Source organism: Pan paniscus, chromosome 5, assembly GCF_029289425.2.
Source record: "Pan paniscus chromosome 5, NHGRI_mPanPan1-v2.0_pri, whole genome shotgun sequence".
In the NCBI taxonomy this organism is placed as follows: domain Eukaryota; kingdom Metazoa; phylum Chordata; class Mammalia; order Primates; family Hominidae; genus Pan; species Pan paniscus.
In genome coordinates this window covers 172,998,008-173,016,595 of record NC_073254.2, presented here as the reverse complement: position 1 = coordinate 173,016,595, position 18,588 = coordinate 172,998,008, and the positions used below count along the sequence as shown (strand labels likewise).

General features: G+C 40.2%; 1 protein-coding gene across 1 annotated transcript; it reads left to right on the top strand.

Moving 5' to 3' along the window:
- Positions 1-3,826: 3,826 nt before the first annotated feature.
- Positions 3,827-16,982, top strand: FBXO5 (F-box protein 5). Its single transcript, XM_003811491.6, has 5 exons — positions 3,827-4,824; positions 12,057-12,771; positions 14,376-14,466; positions 15,059-15,241; positions 16,099-16,982. Exons 1-5 carry the CDS (start codon positions 4,722-4,724, stop codon positions 16,348-16,350), a joined length of 1,344 nt encoding a protein of 447 aa, XP_003811539.1. The 5' UTR covers positions 3,827-4,721; the 3' UTR covers positions 16,351-16,982.
- Positions 16,983-18,588: the final 1,606 nt, after the last annotated feature.

Here is an 18,588-nt window from a genome sequence, read left to right as displayed (position 1 = left end):
CCTCTTCCTCGCATTGGATTTATTGCTAAAACCTGGTAAACACTTTTAATCCTTTTCAATTCCATTACCACTGCTCTTGTCCAGAATTACTTCGCAGACTAATAGTCACCTGACTTCTCCCCTGCATCCTATTTGCTGTCTAATTCTGGTTACAAATAAGTAACTGCCAAACTAATCTTTCTAAAAAGCAAGACTGATCTCGTCACTCCTTTGCTCAAAAATGTAAAAGCTCCCATTGTCTCCCAAATAAAACCAGCTTTCCACTGTATATACAATACATCCATGATCTGTATCCAGCATCATTTTGTATTAGCTCACTTTATACACCACCCCCCATGCCACATCAAATTAAATTATCCTGATAAATGCAACTGCATTTACCCTTTCCCTTATTTTGTTCTTTACGTTGTAGAAGGCCTCCTTTGTGCCCATTTCTTCAGAAGACATCCCGTACAGCCATGGTTCTCATCCAGAGGGTCTTTTGCCCCCGCAGGAGACATCTGACAACGTTTAGAGACAGTTACCACAACTGGAAGATGGAATAAAAGAGATGCTGCTAAACATCCTACAACAATTATCTGGCCCAAAATGTGCTGAGGTTAAGAAACCCTGTCCTACAGATTATTCCCTTATCCTGGTACATAGAAGTAACTCCTTTTTTTCTATGAAAATTTCCACAATTTTTTTTTTTTTTTCTTTCTGACATGGAGTTTCACTCTTGCTGGCCAGGCTGGAGTGCAATGGCGCGATCTCGGCTCACTGCAACCTCGGCTCACTGCAACCTCCGCCTCCTGGGTTCAAATGATTCTCCTGCCTCAGCCTCCCAAGTAGCTGGGATTACAGGCACCCACCCCGACACCTGGCCAATTTTTTGTATTTTTAGTAGAGATGGGGTTTCACAATGTTGGCCAGGCTGGTCTTGAACTTCTGACCTCAGGTGATCTGCCCACCTAGGCCTTCCAAGTGCTGGGATTACAGGTGTGAGCCACCAGTCCTGGCCAAAATTTCCACAAATTTAAATGTATTTGACTCATCCAGTGTTCCACATAGCTTTATTTTATACACCTTACCCCCCCAGATATGCCTCATGATTCGTATTCAGAAATTATTTACTGAACACCTATTATGGCTATTATGTGGCAAGCCCACAGATAATAAGCACAAGGGCAGGTATCATGTCCCGTTTATTTCCATATATCCCATTGTTTTGCATGTGGTAGGTCTGCGATAAGAATTTTACGAAAGAATGAGGGCAGTTCTCTCTGCACTTCATGTTCCACCTAAACACCCAACAACTGATTGATGCTGATTTGAAAAATGAGGTGTATACATCTATTGGCTTCTAGTAAAATTCAGAATGTCCCCCTGCCCTTTATTTTTTGGTCGCCAGGCTGGAGTGCAGTGATGCGATCTCAGCTCACTGCAACCTCTGCCTCTGGGCTCAAGCCATCCTCCCACCTCGGCCTCCCAAGTAGCTGGGACTACAGGTATGCACCACCATGCCTGGCTAATTTTTGCTTTTTTTGTTTTTGGTAGAGATGGGATTTCACCATGTTGACTCCTGGGCTCAAGCAATCCTCCTGCCTCTGACTCCCAAAGTGCTGGGGTTACAGGCATGAGCCACCACACCCCGCCAGAGTGGCCCTAAGTTTCTCACTTAGATGAGAATTTTAACAGGTGCCAGTAAACTGAACCTATTGACAGTTATGAATAATATAATAATTAAAGCTCAAACATTATTTAATGTCAATGATGCAGTAACCCAATAAGCTGAAAAAAAAACCTAACAAATTATTCTAGCATGCAACAAAACATGCTTGGTTCTTTATATTACATTATGACAGAAATTTTGATTTCTCCAATAATATATCAGCCTTTTTCTAGAGAATAAAAAAACTGAAGAACAAATCTAAGCTGAGGAATAAGATCCAAAGGTTATATTCCAGATGCTCAGCTAATTTAATGAGCCAGGCTCGGTGGCTCATGCCACCCAGCACTTTGGGAGGCCGAGGTGGATGGATCAGTTGAGATCAGGAGTTCAAGACCAGCCTGGCCAAAAAGGTGAAACCCCGTCTCTACTAAAAATATAAAAATTAGCCAGGCGTGGTGGCGCATGCCTATAATCCCAGCTACTTGGGAGGCTGAGGCAGGAGAATCGCTTGAACCAGGAGGCAGGGACTGCAGCGGGCCAAGATCGCGCCACTGCACTCCAGCCTGGGCTACAGAGCGAGACTCAGTCTCAAAAAAATAAAAATAAAAACTAATGTAATGAGAAACCTTGCCTGCTTCGAATTTTGTATTTCTGCCAGCATCTGAAAATAGAAGAGGTGAATACAGTTATCTCTAAGGTCAAACTGTGAAGTAATGTGAAATGTACTAAAACCAACCAGGACTCCAGCAGATAGTGTTATAGGCTAGCATAGCATAAGAGGAAAGGACATGGACTTTTTGAATCCTGCAGACGGGCACTAGAATCTCCGCTTGCTAGCTGTGTGGTTTTGGTAGCCACAGTGAGAATTAACTCACACTGAGAAGCACGACCATTGTACACTGAAAATAATGCTAACCTATTGTGAGAACGAAAGGCTAACATTTACATTCTTTTTTTTACATAAAAAAGCTATTATAATTTCAATATTCTATCAACAAATAACTACCTTGCCAAAATCCTTCCAACAGCTAACCACTGCAATCAGAAGAAAGTCTAAACTCTGCATGGAAAAACTACAAGGTCCCACAGGATCTGGCTTCTGCCTACCTCTCTAACCTCATCTCCTCTCTTTCTTGTTCACTAAGTTGTAGTCAGGCATTCCCTCTGCTTATTATTCCCTCTGCTTATTATGCAGCCCTGCATTGCCAGTTCAACGCATCTGGGTTCAAAGCCTCAGAAAGCGTCCTGACCATCCAAAATCCTTAACCTATACTAATCTGCATTCTCTACCCCCGATTACATTCTTTCATATCCTCTTTCGTGTTCTGAAATTGTTCACTGTCGACTTCTTTCCCATTGGTCTCTGTAAACTCCCTAAAGGACAGGACTTTGTCTTTTCAACCCTGAATCTCCAGGATCTAGCCCCAGGGCCAGGTTAGGGTGAGGCAAGGAAGCACAGGCCTCAGGTGCGTTTACGGGGATGAAAAAAATTTAAGTCATCAAGAGTGACACTATTTTAACATTTTTACAAATGAAAAAGGCAAAAAACCCATGATGAACTAATTATCAAAATTTTAGGTAAAAACAGGATCCACCCAGCACTTGTATGATTCATCCTAATCCTGGCCGCGCCCCACAACTAATTATCAAAATTTTAGGTAAAGACAGGATCCACCCAGCACTTGTATGATTCATCCTAATCCTGGCCGCGCCCCACCGGACTCGTCACTAACGGTACTGAACACTGACTACAGCCAAGAACTCACTCCGAGGCTGCAGAAAGGCACCAGAGGGAAACAGCAAAGGAGGATTCGCCGTTTTGGAGTTCACATCCCGTTGCTTCACTGGGCTGTAGCCATAAAGCTGAGTTCAGGGAATGCACTGCCCTACTTAAGTGCATATTCAAATTGTGAAAAGTTAAGCATCACTAATACTCCGGTACACTTTCATACTGACGTCCATGCCAGCCATCACTAAAAACTCCCTTGGCCACGGGGGTCCAGCCCAAGAGGGCGGGCACTTATATTTATTCTTTTTTTGGGAGCAGGACTACTGTCTCCTACGCCTGGCCCTTTAAGGAAAGGAACAAAAACCCAGGAGAGCGTAGCTGCACACTCAGTAAACTTAACGTTCCCATAAACCAATAGCGTCTGAAGTGTGGTTGAAAATACAAATAAACGCGCTTGCAAGGAAGAAGTGCCTCGGTCCTACCCTCGGCCCCGCCGGAAGGCCCTGGGAGATGCGGCCGCAGGTCTCCTGCTACAGCCGCTGTCAGCCCGGCGCAGGAAAGGCGGCACAGCCCCCTCGCCCACCCCCGAGGGAAAAATCGCGGGGGACTCCAGTGCGCAGGCGCCGACCCGCCAACTCCGCAGCCACAGCCCGCCAAGGCGCCTGCGCAGAGGCGTGGGTCAAGAGGAGGGTCGAGTTAGGAGGGAGAGCGGAGCGCGCGCGTAAATCCTAGAGAGGCGGGCTAAGCTGGACTGGGGGGAGGGTCCGTCTTCCGGAAAGTCTGGATTCCCGGACGAGCCGAGTTGCCGCTCACCCAACTCCCGTTCGAGAGATGATCGAAGAAAGTCGGCTACCATTTGTACCCATCAAAGAGCTCCAGATGGAAGCCAGCGCTGAATTTGGGATGAGATTAGGACTTGCAGGAGGCCGGTCCAGAAGACGGCGGAAGGAATCTTGGCGGGCGCACGCATGCGTGATAGACCCTCCACACGTGTGGCCGGGCCGCGGCCTCCCCGTGCTCGGAGGTCCCGCCCCCGGCCGTAGCATCTTTCCGGACGTGGGGAGCCGGTAAGCTGGAAGGGGGCTGGGCTTCGCGGCTCGGCCCCGCCTCGGCAGCCTCCAATTGGGCGCGGACGAGGGCGCCCCCACCCACTGCCCTTCTATTGGTGCGCGCATGCAAGCGACGCGTCTCATTGGACCGCGCGGATTTAGGCACCAAATTCAAAGATTTTAAAAGTACCAGCTGGCGCCTTTTAAGAGATACAGGTCTGTGAAGCAGGCAGGTTGCTCAGCTGCCCCCGGAGCGGTTCCTCCACCTGAGGCGGACTCCACGTCGGCTGGCATGAGCCGGCGCCCCTGCAGCTGCGCCCTACGGCCACCCCGCTGCTCCTGCAGCGCCAGCCCCAGCGCAGTGACAGCCGCCGGGCGCCCTCGACCCTCGGATAGTGAGTGAGGGGAGCGGTCGCGAGGGGGGCGCGCACGCCAGGAGGGGTGCACGGGGAGGGGCGCAGCCTGAGACCCTGACCCGACGTCCCTCGGAGCCTGGACGCGCGGCCACGCCACACGCCGGGCCTCGGGCGGCGGCAGCGGTTCCTGGGTCCGGGAGGAGGGCGGCTGGGTGTCGGGGGGAAGCCAGATGAGTCAGATGTGCAGGGGCGGGATGGCGGGCCGCGGGGTCCCGCCACCCACGCCGACCGTGGACTCCAGCCCCGGGAGGTGCGGGTCGTGGCATCCCAGGGCGCCCTTTTTCCTCCTCGGAAGACCCACCTACCCCACCCTGCTTGAATAGGCGCCAAATGCCCCTCCCCTCCCCCACCCCGGGGCCCCCGGCGGTGACAGGGCTGCGAGCGAGCAGCCCCCAGGGCCTGGCCAGGTGCCTCACCTTCTCCCCCTGCACCCCTTTTCTACATCTGCCCCGCACCCTCACAGCCAAAGGCAGTTTCCCCGATTTTTCGCGGTCCCAGCCTTGCTGGCGGGCGCGGGAGATCGCGCTCGCGGTTATCTCCCGCCTCCTCCGCGTGTCCCGCGCCCTGAGGGGCAGCCCCACCGATCCCTCAGGAGTTCCAGGGTCTCCCTCCCCACTCCCGCCAAATGAAGAGACCCCCCCCAACTCATTGGACGAAACTCAACTGGGACATCCAAACAAAAACGTTACTTTTTCCCATTTTTTTCTCCCTTTGCCCGTTAACCCAGTCTCAGGGCCTGGAGTGGAAAGGGAAGACTTTAAAAAAAGCAATTTTTACTACGAACCTTGAATTTGTCCATAGTATTAAGATGATTCTGTAAGAATCGAAGAATTGGTGACTTTTTCCCGATAACTCATGAAGAATTAGACAGTCCTTTATTTCAAAGCTTGCAGAGAATGGAAGGCTCTCAAATGCTTATTTTTATCCTCTTTGTTGCTACCTCTAAATAAAATCTATATACACTTATTTTTACCTGAGAAATAACCCAAAATGAAAAAATTTAGCAATTCGGCATTGTACTATTTTGTAATGACTCTATTATTAAAAAAGAACTCTAGAAAAAAATACTTAATTTTAATTTTAATAGATTAAATATATTTCTAGAAGATCCTGGATCGTCAGTCTACCATCGAAATTCTGAAGCTTGATGGCCTTATGAGGGTTTTTTTTTTTTCTTTTTTGATAACTCCAATTGTCTTTACTACCTTGCTCCTCAGAAAGAAATGACTGCCTGTTGGAATTTTTTCCCCAGTTTACAGGTTTGAGGAGATGAAATTAAAAATACATATATGTTACTTCCAAGTAGTTTTCAACGGAGGCTTTTGTAAAATTTTCTCTTAAAGATTACTTTATGGTCACAAGCATTGGGCCTCTTAAATTCTTAAGGAATAGCCATGCCTAACGTTGACCACATGGTCGTTATCTGTAGGTATTAGAGACTGGAACTTAATTATTTAACAGAAGAGTTACAAAGATTTTTAAGGACTGCAGCCTTATTTATGATATTTGATATGGAGGATCAGGTCTATATTGAAAAGTTAAATGTAAGATCAAACATTGTAAAATTTACTTTTCTCTATATGACTGGGCTGGGAGTTGGTAAATGAGAAGTTTAAACAATGCCATGTATGAGTCTTATTAGTGTCTGCACTTGGGGGAAAAATAGGAATAGGACATTCCAAGTTCACAAAGCTAGTCAAAAGGCTAAGCAAGGATTTTCATTCAAACTTGGATCTGATTCTTAAATCTATACATTCTAATGGAAAAGTATGTGTTACTCTGAAATATATACTTCTTTGTGAAATGTGTTTTACTACTTTTAAATGTTAATGATTGGCAATGTAAGGAATATGAAGGGATTTGGCTTATGTGATTAAAAATAGATTGTATTGACTAGACCCTTGTGATAGGGACTTTGCCTTGCATTTAGTCCTTGTTTCATTGTCTTACTCCCATTTTATGGATGAGGAAACTGAGGTTTTAAGAGTTAACTTCTTCAGTTTTCCATACTCAAAATAGCACTGTATACCTTCGATACTCAAGACTTAAACCCCAGGGTGTTTTTTCACTCTCCTTTTCTTCATATCCAGATCTAGTAGATTAGCAGCAAGTTAACTTTACCCTTCTAAATAACAGACCTTGAGTCTATGCAGTTATTTTCATTTCCGCTACAATCCTTCTAGTCTGGGTTTCCCACACTCTACTTCTGTGATAAACACTTCTAACTATTCTCTCTGCTTCTACTTTACCTTCCTGCAATTCATTCTCCACAATTGCCAATGATCTTTTAAAAATGTAAACCAAATTTCTCCACTTTTGACCCAGCCTACCCCACAAATGTGCAGATCATTCTACCTCTTCAACTATAATTTTCAATAACCTCCTCCAACTCAGCCCTACAGATATTTCTCTTCCTTGAACACTCACATTTTTCCTTGCTTCCTGTGTCTCCCACCATCTGGAACTCCTCCACCAGATTTCCATAAGGTGTTCAGATCTCAGAATGTCAGCTTTGCTGAAAGATCATCCCTAATTAATATCTTTCTCTCTCCCTACCCTGTCACTGAATGGATGTTGGATAAATAAGTGAAATGGTTCAACTGAACTCTTAGCCCTCATCTGTTTCATTCAAGAGGTTATGAAGCCATATAATATTTTCTGTCTTTCTGGATAATAAATCAATTATATGAATACTTCACATATTTCCCAAATTTGGCCTGGTCATTGGAAAACACTTAGCTAGTTAAAAGGAATGGATTTAACCTTTTGCAAACAGTTGCTTCAGCTTCCATTTTTATAAAATATGATGCTATTCTATTTCTTCTGCAGTATTGTTATGGAAATGAAAAATACATTAATATCATATTTTAAAATTAAATCTACAACCAACATCCAGATTTCACTCTCATTTAATACCTTTTTCCAAAAAAAAGGAAACCACAGTGCTTGGAGAAATTACTGATTCTAGGGCTGAAACGGAAATTATAAGATGCGCTTAGAGCATCTTGTAGTCCCAGAAAGTAAGGGATGTTCAAAACACAAAATGATTTAAGTATGTGAAATGGACACCAATGTCAACTGCAAGAGCTCACAATAGCAAAAGCTGGAACAATTTGAGCAATACAATAAATAGTATTGGATTATAACCCAAAGTCTATGAGTTTATACTGATATAAATGATTGGTAGTATGAATAAATAGGAGATTAATGGACAAATCTGCTGTACAGAAGAATTCCAAATGATTTATAAATTTACTCCCCACTCCTTTAAGTGTGAGGTGTACATAGTGACTTCCTTCCAAAAAGTTTCAAATGGAAAAAGAACAAAAAGGAGTAACTTTACATTTGGAGCAAGCTCAGAAATAGTACCTCAGCCAAGTAATCAAGGCTAACAACAGTTCAAATCATAGCACCTTACCTCTGGTCTAAAAACCCACAGCCCCAGACTAAGGCTGAGAAAAACTTGACAAATCCTAATTGTGGAACAGGCTACAAAATAACCAGTATTTCTCAGAGTTGTCAAGGTAATTATAAACAAGGAAATTGTCATAGTCAAGAGGAGCCTAAGGAGATATGACTAAATGTAATGTATCCTGGATAAGACCCTGGAACAGAAAAAAGATTTTAGGTAGAAACTACAGCAGTCCACATAAAATAGGGATTTTAGTTAATAATGCAACAATATTGGTTAATTTGTTGTGACATGCATTACTGTTAGTAATATAAGTTAAGCAATGGGTGTACAGGAATTCTGCACTATCCTTGCAGCTTTTCTGTGAATTCAAATAAGTTTATTAAAATTCTTTTAAAATACTAAACCTTTTTTTTTCTTTTTCCTTTTTTTTAAAGACAGGGTTTCCCTCTGTCTTCCAGGCTGGAATGCAGTGGTATGATCACAACTCCCTGCAGCCTCAACCTCCCGGGCTCAAGCAATTCTCCCGCCTCAGCCTCCCTAGTAGTTGGGACCAAAGGCACATGCCACCATGCCCAGCTAGTTTCTTTTTTTAATTGTTGTAGAGATGGAGTCTCTTTATGTTGCCCAGACTGGTCTGAACTCCTGAGCTCAAGCAGTCCCCCAACCTAAGCCTCCCAAAGTGTTGGGATTATAGGCATGAGCCACTGCACCTTACCTAAATACTAAATCTAATTATTCATGTGAAAATACTGTTGTTGCAAGAGGAATGTGGTAGTCATTTTAACTCCTTAAGTGCTAATTTCGTGAGGAAGAGTACAGATTCTAATGTTGGTATTAGCTAACAAAAAAAAATGGGAAACACATTTTTATATCATATGTCTTCATTGTGTCAGGCACTGCCATTTGCTTGGATTTTGTCATAAGCAGTAACAGTTATGTCTGGCCTTTAAGGAAATTAAAGTACTTTTTAAAATTTCAATTTGGTAGTGCTTTAGAGTAGAGTTTGATGAGGTCTGAGAAGTCCCCCGCCCCCCCGCCCCAAAAAAATGAAGCTCTCCATGAGTAATGGATTAGAAGCTAAATAAGCAAAGGAAGCGGAAAAGATATTCTAAGCAGGGAAAGGCTTGATGTACAAAGCCCCTGGGATGGAAAGGTCATTGTTACCAAGGACTGGAAAAGGGCCAGCTCACATGAGAAAAGAAACGTACACATTTTCTTCTTTAGTACCTTAAGTGCGCTTGCACCATAAATTCTGACTTTTCTATCATTTTTATAAACAGTATGAATGTTATTTGTAAGATCTGTTTTTCCAGAGCACCTCATTATAATGAGGAAGAGAAATCTGGCTCATTTAATTAACTGCCTGTATTGGGCAAACTAAGCTACACTTCAGTGTGCTCAATTGTAAAAATAACAATTCCCCATCCTACCTCAAAAGGTTTGTAAGCATTGGAAATTGCAAACTTCTAAACAAATATAAAGGATTTGCATCATTATTAGCTCTAATTTTAAGGAACTGTCCATATTCAAAGAACAGTGTTGAATGAAAGAGGTTCTATAGGACAACCTCCCAGTAACTGTTCTAAAGACAGCAGAAAGAGAATGACTTTGAATTCCTGAAGTATTTTCAGGCCTTTTTGGTTTAGGCAGCTAAACAAAGCAGTGTGCCCTTCATAAGTGGCTTCTGCTTTTTTATCCTCTCATGTAAATTGTGGTCATATATAAATCAAACCTAATTCTTTAGTTGGTTTGAGGCAAAAATAGAGGCAATCTCTTGGCATTTTTTACTTTTCCTCTGAATAAAACTAAACCACTCAGAATCATTTGTTCTAGGTTTAGGGTTAATTAGGGAGCTAGAATTTGTATATTCTTTGCTTTTTATGCAGCTGAACCCTTAATTTTAGGTTTAGTAGGATCCTGGAGCACATACTATGTGTCTTTCACTGTATTAACATTGGGAATTTACAAGCAGTTTCTCTCTACAAGTTACTTGCTATGAAGGTATCCATTTCTACTTTGAGTTAAAAAGTTTTGCTCTATGTAAAAAATGGTTAAGTTTTATATGAACGCATTACCAATATTTAGTGCAGACTAAACATACTGATGCTATATACATTTACTTACAGGATAAATTGTTAGCTATATATGATTGGCTTGTGTGGGGATGGTAGATGGGGCACATTTTTACCTGGCATTTAAGATTCAGGCTTTCTTAGCTCATGTCCCCATTGTTTGCCTACTCTTACTCTCTGCGTTCAACAATGCTAAACAGTTTTCTGAACCCATCTACCATATTCCTTCCCAGCATTGTGCCGTTGCTCAAATTGTGAATGCCCTTCCCAGGCCACTGTTGTCTGACAAAATCCTAATCATTTTTTAGAGTTGTGGTTCTCAACTGAAGAATAGAGGAAATTTTGCATCTGGCCTTTTTCCCTGCCCAGTATTTGGCAATAACTGGTAACTGGAGACATTGCATCTTGGGAGTGGGGGCTGCCACTGGTGTCTAATGGGTAAAGGCTGCTTAACATCCTACAATGCACAGGACAGCCCCTGAGAACAAAGAGGTATTCACTGCAAAATGTCTGTAGCACAGGGATGGTGAAATCTTGCTTTAAAGCTATCTTAAGATGCTGCCTGCTCCATTGTGTCTTAACTGATTTCTTAGATCCTGGGGGTTGGAGCAGGGTGGTAATAAAACCCTGAACAAGTCTTTCCCTTTTTTCTATTTATCATTAATAGCAAGTTTATCTTAAGTTATTTAAAGCAATTGAACAGTAATTTACACCTGCTGCCCTATCACTCATATTCTTAAATCTGGTTAATTGATTAGAGTGTCATTCTTATTTACCAACACTTACTTTTGATTGATAGCAGAACTATTCATACTTACGGTTCTTTGGTAAATTAGTCGTGGAATGTCTTTGTTCAGTGATTAAAGAGCAGTTTCCAGCACATATTAGACAAGGTACAGGGAGATGTCCCTGTACTCGAGTTTACTATCCAGTAAGGTAGACAAACGCTTTGAATATATTAGAAGGTCACTAGGAGCACCCATCAGAATAAAACTGGAGATAAGAGCTGTAGGAATTCAGGTAGACTTTAATTTATAGATGTTTAAATGTGTTATTAGTTCTTTTCTCCAAGCTACCTATAGATTTCTTGAATAGTTATTTTAAGGCTTGCAATCATTGCTAATAGTGAAATAATACACAAAATTTTTATTATTTTTATCAAGATTATTCCCACCCTTATACGTTGTCCTCCTGTACTAATCTTAACCACTTTTGCTGTCAGTGGCTTGGGTTGTGCTTACGTCAAAGAGAACCGTAATGTCATTTCAAGTCCAAGGAATAAACACTGAATCTAAAAGTATTTGTGGTTACTTTAAGGATAACTTTGACCGTAGCGCCTACTCTTTTGATACATCACATTTCTTCATTTGTTCCATAAACACAGATGTTTATTATATAGCCCCTTTTTCCACTATTTTTTACTCAATCAGTTATAGACAACAGTCAGATGTTACAGCCAGGCAGATCCAAAAGCAGTCTGTTCTGAAGTGCCTTCTCAAGAATAATATAATAAGTATATACTTATAAGATTTAAGTAATATTTTCACATATTATTGTCATATCAATAATTAAACTTGAATAACATCACAGCTATGTAAGCAAGTACATGTAGACAATACCTAATGCTGAGAGATTGCAAAGTAATCTTTGTATATCCCAATTTAAGAAGTAGGGATGTGTGGAAATTTTGCCGTTAAGATGTAAATGTTATGTTCTTTTTATAGGTTGTAAAGAAGAAAGTTCTACCCTTTCTGTCAAAATGAAGTGTGATTTTAATTGTAACCATGTTCATTCCGGACTTAAACTGGTAAAACCTGATGACATTGGAAGACTAGTTTCCTACACCCCTGCATATTTGGAAGGTTCCTGTAAAGACTGCATTAAAGACTATGAAAGGCTGTCATGTATTGGGTCACCGATTGTGAGCCCTAGGATTGTAGAACTTGAAACTGAAAGCAAGCCCTTGCATAACAAGGAAAATCAACATGTGCAACAGACACTTAATAGTACAAATGAAATAGAAGCACTAGAGACCAGTAGACTTTATGAAGACAGTGGCTATTCCTCATTTTCTCAACAAAGTGGCCTCAGTGAACATGAAGAAGGTAGCCTCCTGGAGGAGAATTTCGGTGACAGTCTACAATCCTGCCTGCTACAAATACAAAGCCCAGACCAATATCCCAACAAAAACTTGCTGCCAGTTCTTCATTTTGAAAAAGTGGTTTGTTCAACATTAAAAAAGAATGCAAAACGAAATCCTAAAGTAGATCGGGAGATGCTGAAGGAAATTATAGCCAGAGGAAATTTTAGACTGCAGAATATAATTGGCAGAAAAATGGGCCTAGAATGTGTAGATATTCTCAGCGAACTCTTTCGAAGGGGACTCAGACATGTCTTAGCAACTATTTTAGCACAACTCAGTGACATGGACTTAATCAAGTAAGTACTGTTTTGAATATACATACTAGCATAATACACTGAACGTTGCTGTTAGTGGCTCAGTACCACCAGCTCAGGCAAAGGCTGTTGTACAGGTTGAGTGTCCCTCATCTGAAATGCTTAGTACCAGAAGGATTTCAGATGTTTTTCAAATTTTGGAATATTTGTATTATACCCTACAGGTTAAACAGTTGAACATCCCTAATCCAAAATCCGCAAGTGCTCCAATGTGCATTTCCTTTGAGCATCATGTCAGCATTCAAAAGTTTTCAGATTTTTGGATTAGAGATGCTCAACCTGTTGTAGATAACCTTACAATGTTGTTTAATTGCGGTAATGACTTGCTGGTGTTTTGCTACCTCTGTGCCACTAAGATGAAAGAAAACTTGAATTTTATGCATTTAACCTAGTCATTTCAAATTTTATATTCATGCTATTACAAAACTATTTCTGTTGGATTAGGATCTTTGTTCCTTTTAGTTTTGAAATTTCTAAAGATCCACAAATAGAGATTTGTGACTTTTTTTTTTTTTTTTGAGACAGGGTTTCACTCCAGTCACCCAGGCTGGAGTGCAATGGTGCAATCTTGGCTTACTGCAACCTCCGCCTCCCAGGCTCTGTTTATGACAATTTCTTAGAAACCTGGTGCTAACCACCATTTCTTTCTCAATCTACCAAGGAAAATCACTTAGTCAGATAACTTTGAGAATTAAGGTGATTATGCAGGCTAGAATTAGATAGGACTTAACTGGGGTTGTTTTTTTTTTTTGGCTTTTTGAAAAATTATCTAGAGGTACTCTTTGCAAGTGTGAGTTTACACTGGTCTTTATGAAACAGAGCTAAAGCAAAACAGATAAAAACAGCTTCTTTTTTTTAATTTTTTTTGGGGACGGAGTCTCGCCCTGTCATCAGGTTGGAGTGCAGTGGCACGATCTCGGCTCACTGCAACCTCTGCCTCCCGGGCTCAAGTGATTCTTCTGCCTCCTGAGTAGCTGGGACTACAGGCGTGTGCCACCACGCCCAGCGAATTTTTGTATTTTTAGTAGACACGGGGTTTCACCATGTTGGCCAGGAGGGTATCTCGATATCTTGACCTCGTGATCTGCCCGCTTCGGCCTCCCAAAGTGCTGGGATTACAGGCATGAGCCTAAATAGCTTCTTGAGGGACAGTCAAATCAGTACCACAGATTCTACTTTTTCTGTTAACATAGTGAGTTTCTAAAGTTGATTGCTAATAGCAGTGTGCCTAGAGTACTTTGAAATTTGTCTATTACTTTTACCAGATAGCTAACATGGTATCATATATACAGTGGGGGCTACTATTTGATGTTTGCAGATATTGTGAAAAAATACTGTACAAAGCAGTGGTTCTTAAGCCTCAATGCACTTAGAATTACTTAATGAGGAGGGAGCTTTTTAAAAATACAGAGCCCTGAGCTTCATTTTAGACCAGTTAAAACCGCCAGGCAGTTGTAATGTGGTCAGGTTTGAGAGGCACTAGTAATATAAAATATCTTTTTGCACTGCTGATGTTTTTCTACTGTATTCATCTTAGCTCTTTGTGATGCTTTAATTATTTCATTTATGGTGATTTACTTTTCCAGTGTGTCTAAAGTGAGCACAACTTGGAAGAAGATCCTAGAAGATGATAAGGGGGCATTCCAGTTGTACAGTAAAGCAATACAAAGAGTTACCGTAAGTGTTTGCAGATGATGTTTTTAGTTAAAAATGCACTGTTACTGCTCTTCTAGAAATAGAAAAGAAAAGAGGTAATCTGGAAACCCTTCTTTACAGTCATAAAGTATTTCAGCCTTATACTGGAACTTAGAAACCACATTCAAAAATAAAGAAATCTCAACTCAATCATTTATTTCTTGGATTCTTCCTAGAAATAGAATGTCTAAAGTAACAAAGGGAAAATTACTTACTTCTCAGATAGAGTTGACCATTTAGTCAATCTTAGTTGCCAGTTGTGTGTATGTGTATTTTATAACATCTGGAAAATTTGGAAAAGCTGTTTCACTTTTTAGGTATTAAGTACCATATAGACTGCATCTAAAGTGATTTCCCATAGTATTTGGTTCACAGTTTCTGTCTATAAGTTAGGCTTGATATGTGTGAGTATTTAGGTTTTGCTTTGTTTAAGTACGTGCAGGTAAATTGCATGTAGGGATAAGTCTCTTACCTAATCTTGTTTGTCATTTCTTATATGTACAAACATAAAAATGTCTCATTGAGGATACAGGAAATAATTTCTAAATTGTATTGAAACTTTTTTTTAAATTAGGAAAACAACAATAAATTTTCACCTCATGCTTCAACCAGAGAATATGTTATGTTCAGAACCCCACTGGCTTCTGTTCAGAAATCAGCAGCCCAGACTTCTCTCAAAAAAGATGCTCAAACCAAGTTATCCAATCAAGGTGATCAGAAAGGTTCTACTTATAGTCGACACAATGAATTCTCTGAGGTAATTTTTTGTCTAATCATAAATCTTAAAACATAAGAGATTTAGAGTAAGAAATGTAAAAGAACTTTCAAGGTCAAAATGTAACTTGGCTGTAGATAATAACTAATTTATTCTCTGACATTAAGAAACCTGATATTGATGATCATTTAAATTTAATTATAGTATAATTAGAACTATTAGGGATTTCATTAGTGTCCTCTTCATTTCGCTCTCAATGTGGAAAACAAAAGAAACATGAAATTAGGAAAGTACGTAGAAATGTATTTCTATGAATATTAGGTACTGCTTGGCATTGTTTGAAAGTTCAGTGATTTTGAGTTCTAATTTAGAAACACTGAGGAAATAATGAAAAACCTAGATTTCTTATAAAATTACTCAGTACTACATTTTGCATTTTCTGCCTTTAAGAACCGAGGAAGAGAGTTAAGTGGAAAAAGGCAAGCTTTCTGAACTTGAAGGCCTTATATTATACCTTCAGATCAGTGAATGATGTGTGCTAAAAGTTCTACTCAAATGTAGATAACTTTGCAAGCTTAATTTAGATAACTTACCAAAATTATAGAATATTTTCTGATTCATGTTGATCAGTAAATATAAATCCTACATAATAAAACTAGTCTTAAATTTTATGCCATAATGACTAATGCAACATACAGATTTATTCAAAAAGCATTTATTGAGCATCTGTCAGATACTGCATAGATAAAGGGCAATAGTTATGGCAGTAGTTATCGTATGTGTGACAGTGATATTTCATACATGAATTGGGGAAGGTGCAAGGGTGTCCTTGGTTTTATTAACTAAAGTACATGTAATTCTTGCTGAAATTTGTTAATGGGTTTTTTTTTTCTTTTTAGGTTGCCAAGACATTGAAAAAGAACGAAAGCCTCAAAGCCTGTATTCGCTGTAATTCACCTGCAAAATATGATTGCTATTTACAACGGGCAACCTGCAAACGAGAAGGCTGTGGATTTGATTATTGTACGAAGTGTCTCTGTAATTATCATACTACTAAAGACTGTTCAGATGGCAAGCTCCTCAAAGCCAGTTGTAAAATAGGTCCCCTGCCTGGTACAAAGAAAAGCAAAAAGAATTTACGAAGATTGTGATCTCTTATTAAATCAATTGTTACTGATCATGAATGTTAGTTAGAAAATGTTAGGTTTTAACTTAAAAAAAAATTGTATTGTGATATTCAATTTTATGTTGAAATCAGTATAGTATCCTGAGGTTTTTTTCCCCCCAGAAGATAAAGAGGATAGACAACCTCTTAAAATATTTTTACAATTTAATGAGAAAAAGTTTAAAATTCTCAATACAAATCAAACAATTTAAATATTTTAAGAAAAAAGGAAAAGTAGATAGTGATACTGAGGGTAAAAAAAATTGATTGAATTTTATGGTAAAGGAAACCCATGCAATTTTACCTAGACAGTCTTAAATATAAGTCTGGTTTTCCATCTGTTAACATTTCAGACATTTTATATTCCTCTTACTCAATTGATACCAACAGAAATATCAACTTCTGGAGTCTATTAAATGTGTTGTCACCTTTCTAAAGCTTTTTTTCATTGTGTGTATTTCCCAAGAAAGTATCCTTTGTAAAAACTTGCTTGTTTTCCTTATTTCTGAAATCTGTTTTAATATTTTTGTATACATGTAAATATTTCTGTATTTTTTATATGTCAAAGAATATGTCTCTTTTGTATGTACATATAAAAATAAATTTTGCTCAATAAAATTGTTGTAAGCTTAATGTATACCTTTTATAAACATTGTAATCCTGGAAACAACTGAATTAGGAAGCTGCAGTAGACTGCATTTGTTTGTGTGAAGGCATTGAATGGATTTTTGTGATGGTTTTTCTGGGGAGCTTGTGAGATTTTTGGGCAGTACCCTGATCCCGGTTTTTCCCACTCAATAGCTTAATTCAGTAGTTGTGGGGTTGGGTCTTGAGATAAACATCTCGAGATGATTCAATACAGGAAGACCATAAAAGACACTGATAAATACTGATGTGCTAATTTGTCTATCACTAAACCAGCTGAACTATGGATTAAATAGCACCCCATCCCCCTCAAAAAGCTAGAAGGATTTAAATTGTATAGAATAAGATGCCATCTTGGCTGCAGTCAAACATTTGTGCTAATAACAAGAGCCCAGAACAAGGATGTCTTTATTCCTAATTCCAAAGTTAGTTATGTTTCAGTTTCAATTACGAATGTGGGGAAATCCTAAGAGGTTGAATTCGGACTAGGCCCTCCAAAGATCCAAGGGTGGGCCTCGGATGCTATCAGTTGGGCCCCAAAGATGTTTAAGGGCTTTGCCTTTTGTCTCAACAAAAACCTAAGGTAGAGGGTCCCTCCTGTCAACTCCCAGGCAATCACTGATCTTTGTCACTGCAGACTTTTCAAGGATTTTCTATAAATGGAGTCAAAGTTTGCTCTCACTGAAGGCTATTTTGACACTCATCTGTGCGTGTGCATCAGTAGTTAATGCTCTTTTCTTACAAGGCAGTATGCTGTTGGATATACCAGTTCACCAGTTGATGGATGTTTGGCTCTTTACTCCATTTTCTGCTGTTACAAGTAAGGTGCTGTCAGTGCAATCAAATTAGAACTCAGGATTAAGAAACTCACTCAGAACCGCACAACCACATGGAAACTGAAAAACCTGCTCCAGAATGACTACTGGGTGAATAACGAAATTGAGGCAGAAATAAAGATGCTCCTTGAAACCAATGAGAACAAAGACACAACATACCAGATTCTCTGGTATCATTCTCTGGACACATTTAAAGCAGTGTATAGAGGGAAATTTATAGCACTAAATGCACACAGGAGAAAGCAGAAAGATCTAAAATTGATACCTAATATCACACCTAAAATAACTAGAGGAGCAAGAACAAACAAATTCAAAAGCTAGCAGAAGATAAGAAAGAACTAAGCAAAACTGAAGGAGATAGAGACATGAAAAACCCTTCAAAAAATCAGTGAATCCAGGAGCTGATGTTTTCAGAAGATCAACAAAATAGACCGCTAGCCAGACTAATGAAGAAAAGAGAAGAATCAAATAGACGCAATAAAAAATGATAAAGGGGATATCACCACCGATCCCACAGAAATGCAAACTACCATCAGAGAATAAACGCCTCTACGCAAATAAACTAGAAAATCTAGAAGAAATGGATAAATTCCTGGACATACACTCCCTCCCAAGACTAAACCAAGAAGAAGTCGAATCCCTGAATAGACCAATAACAAGTTCTGAAATTGAGGCGGTAATTGATAGCCTACCAACCAAAAAAAGTCCAGGAAGGGACAGATTCACAGCTGAAATTCTACCAG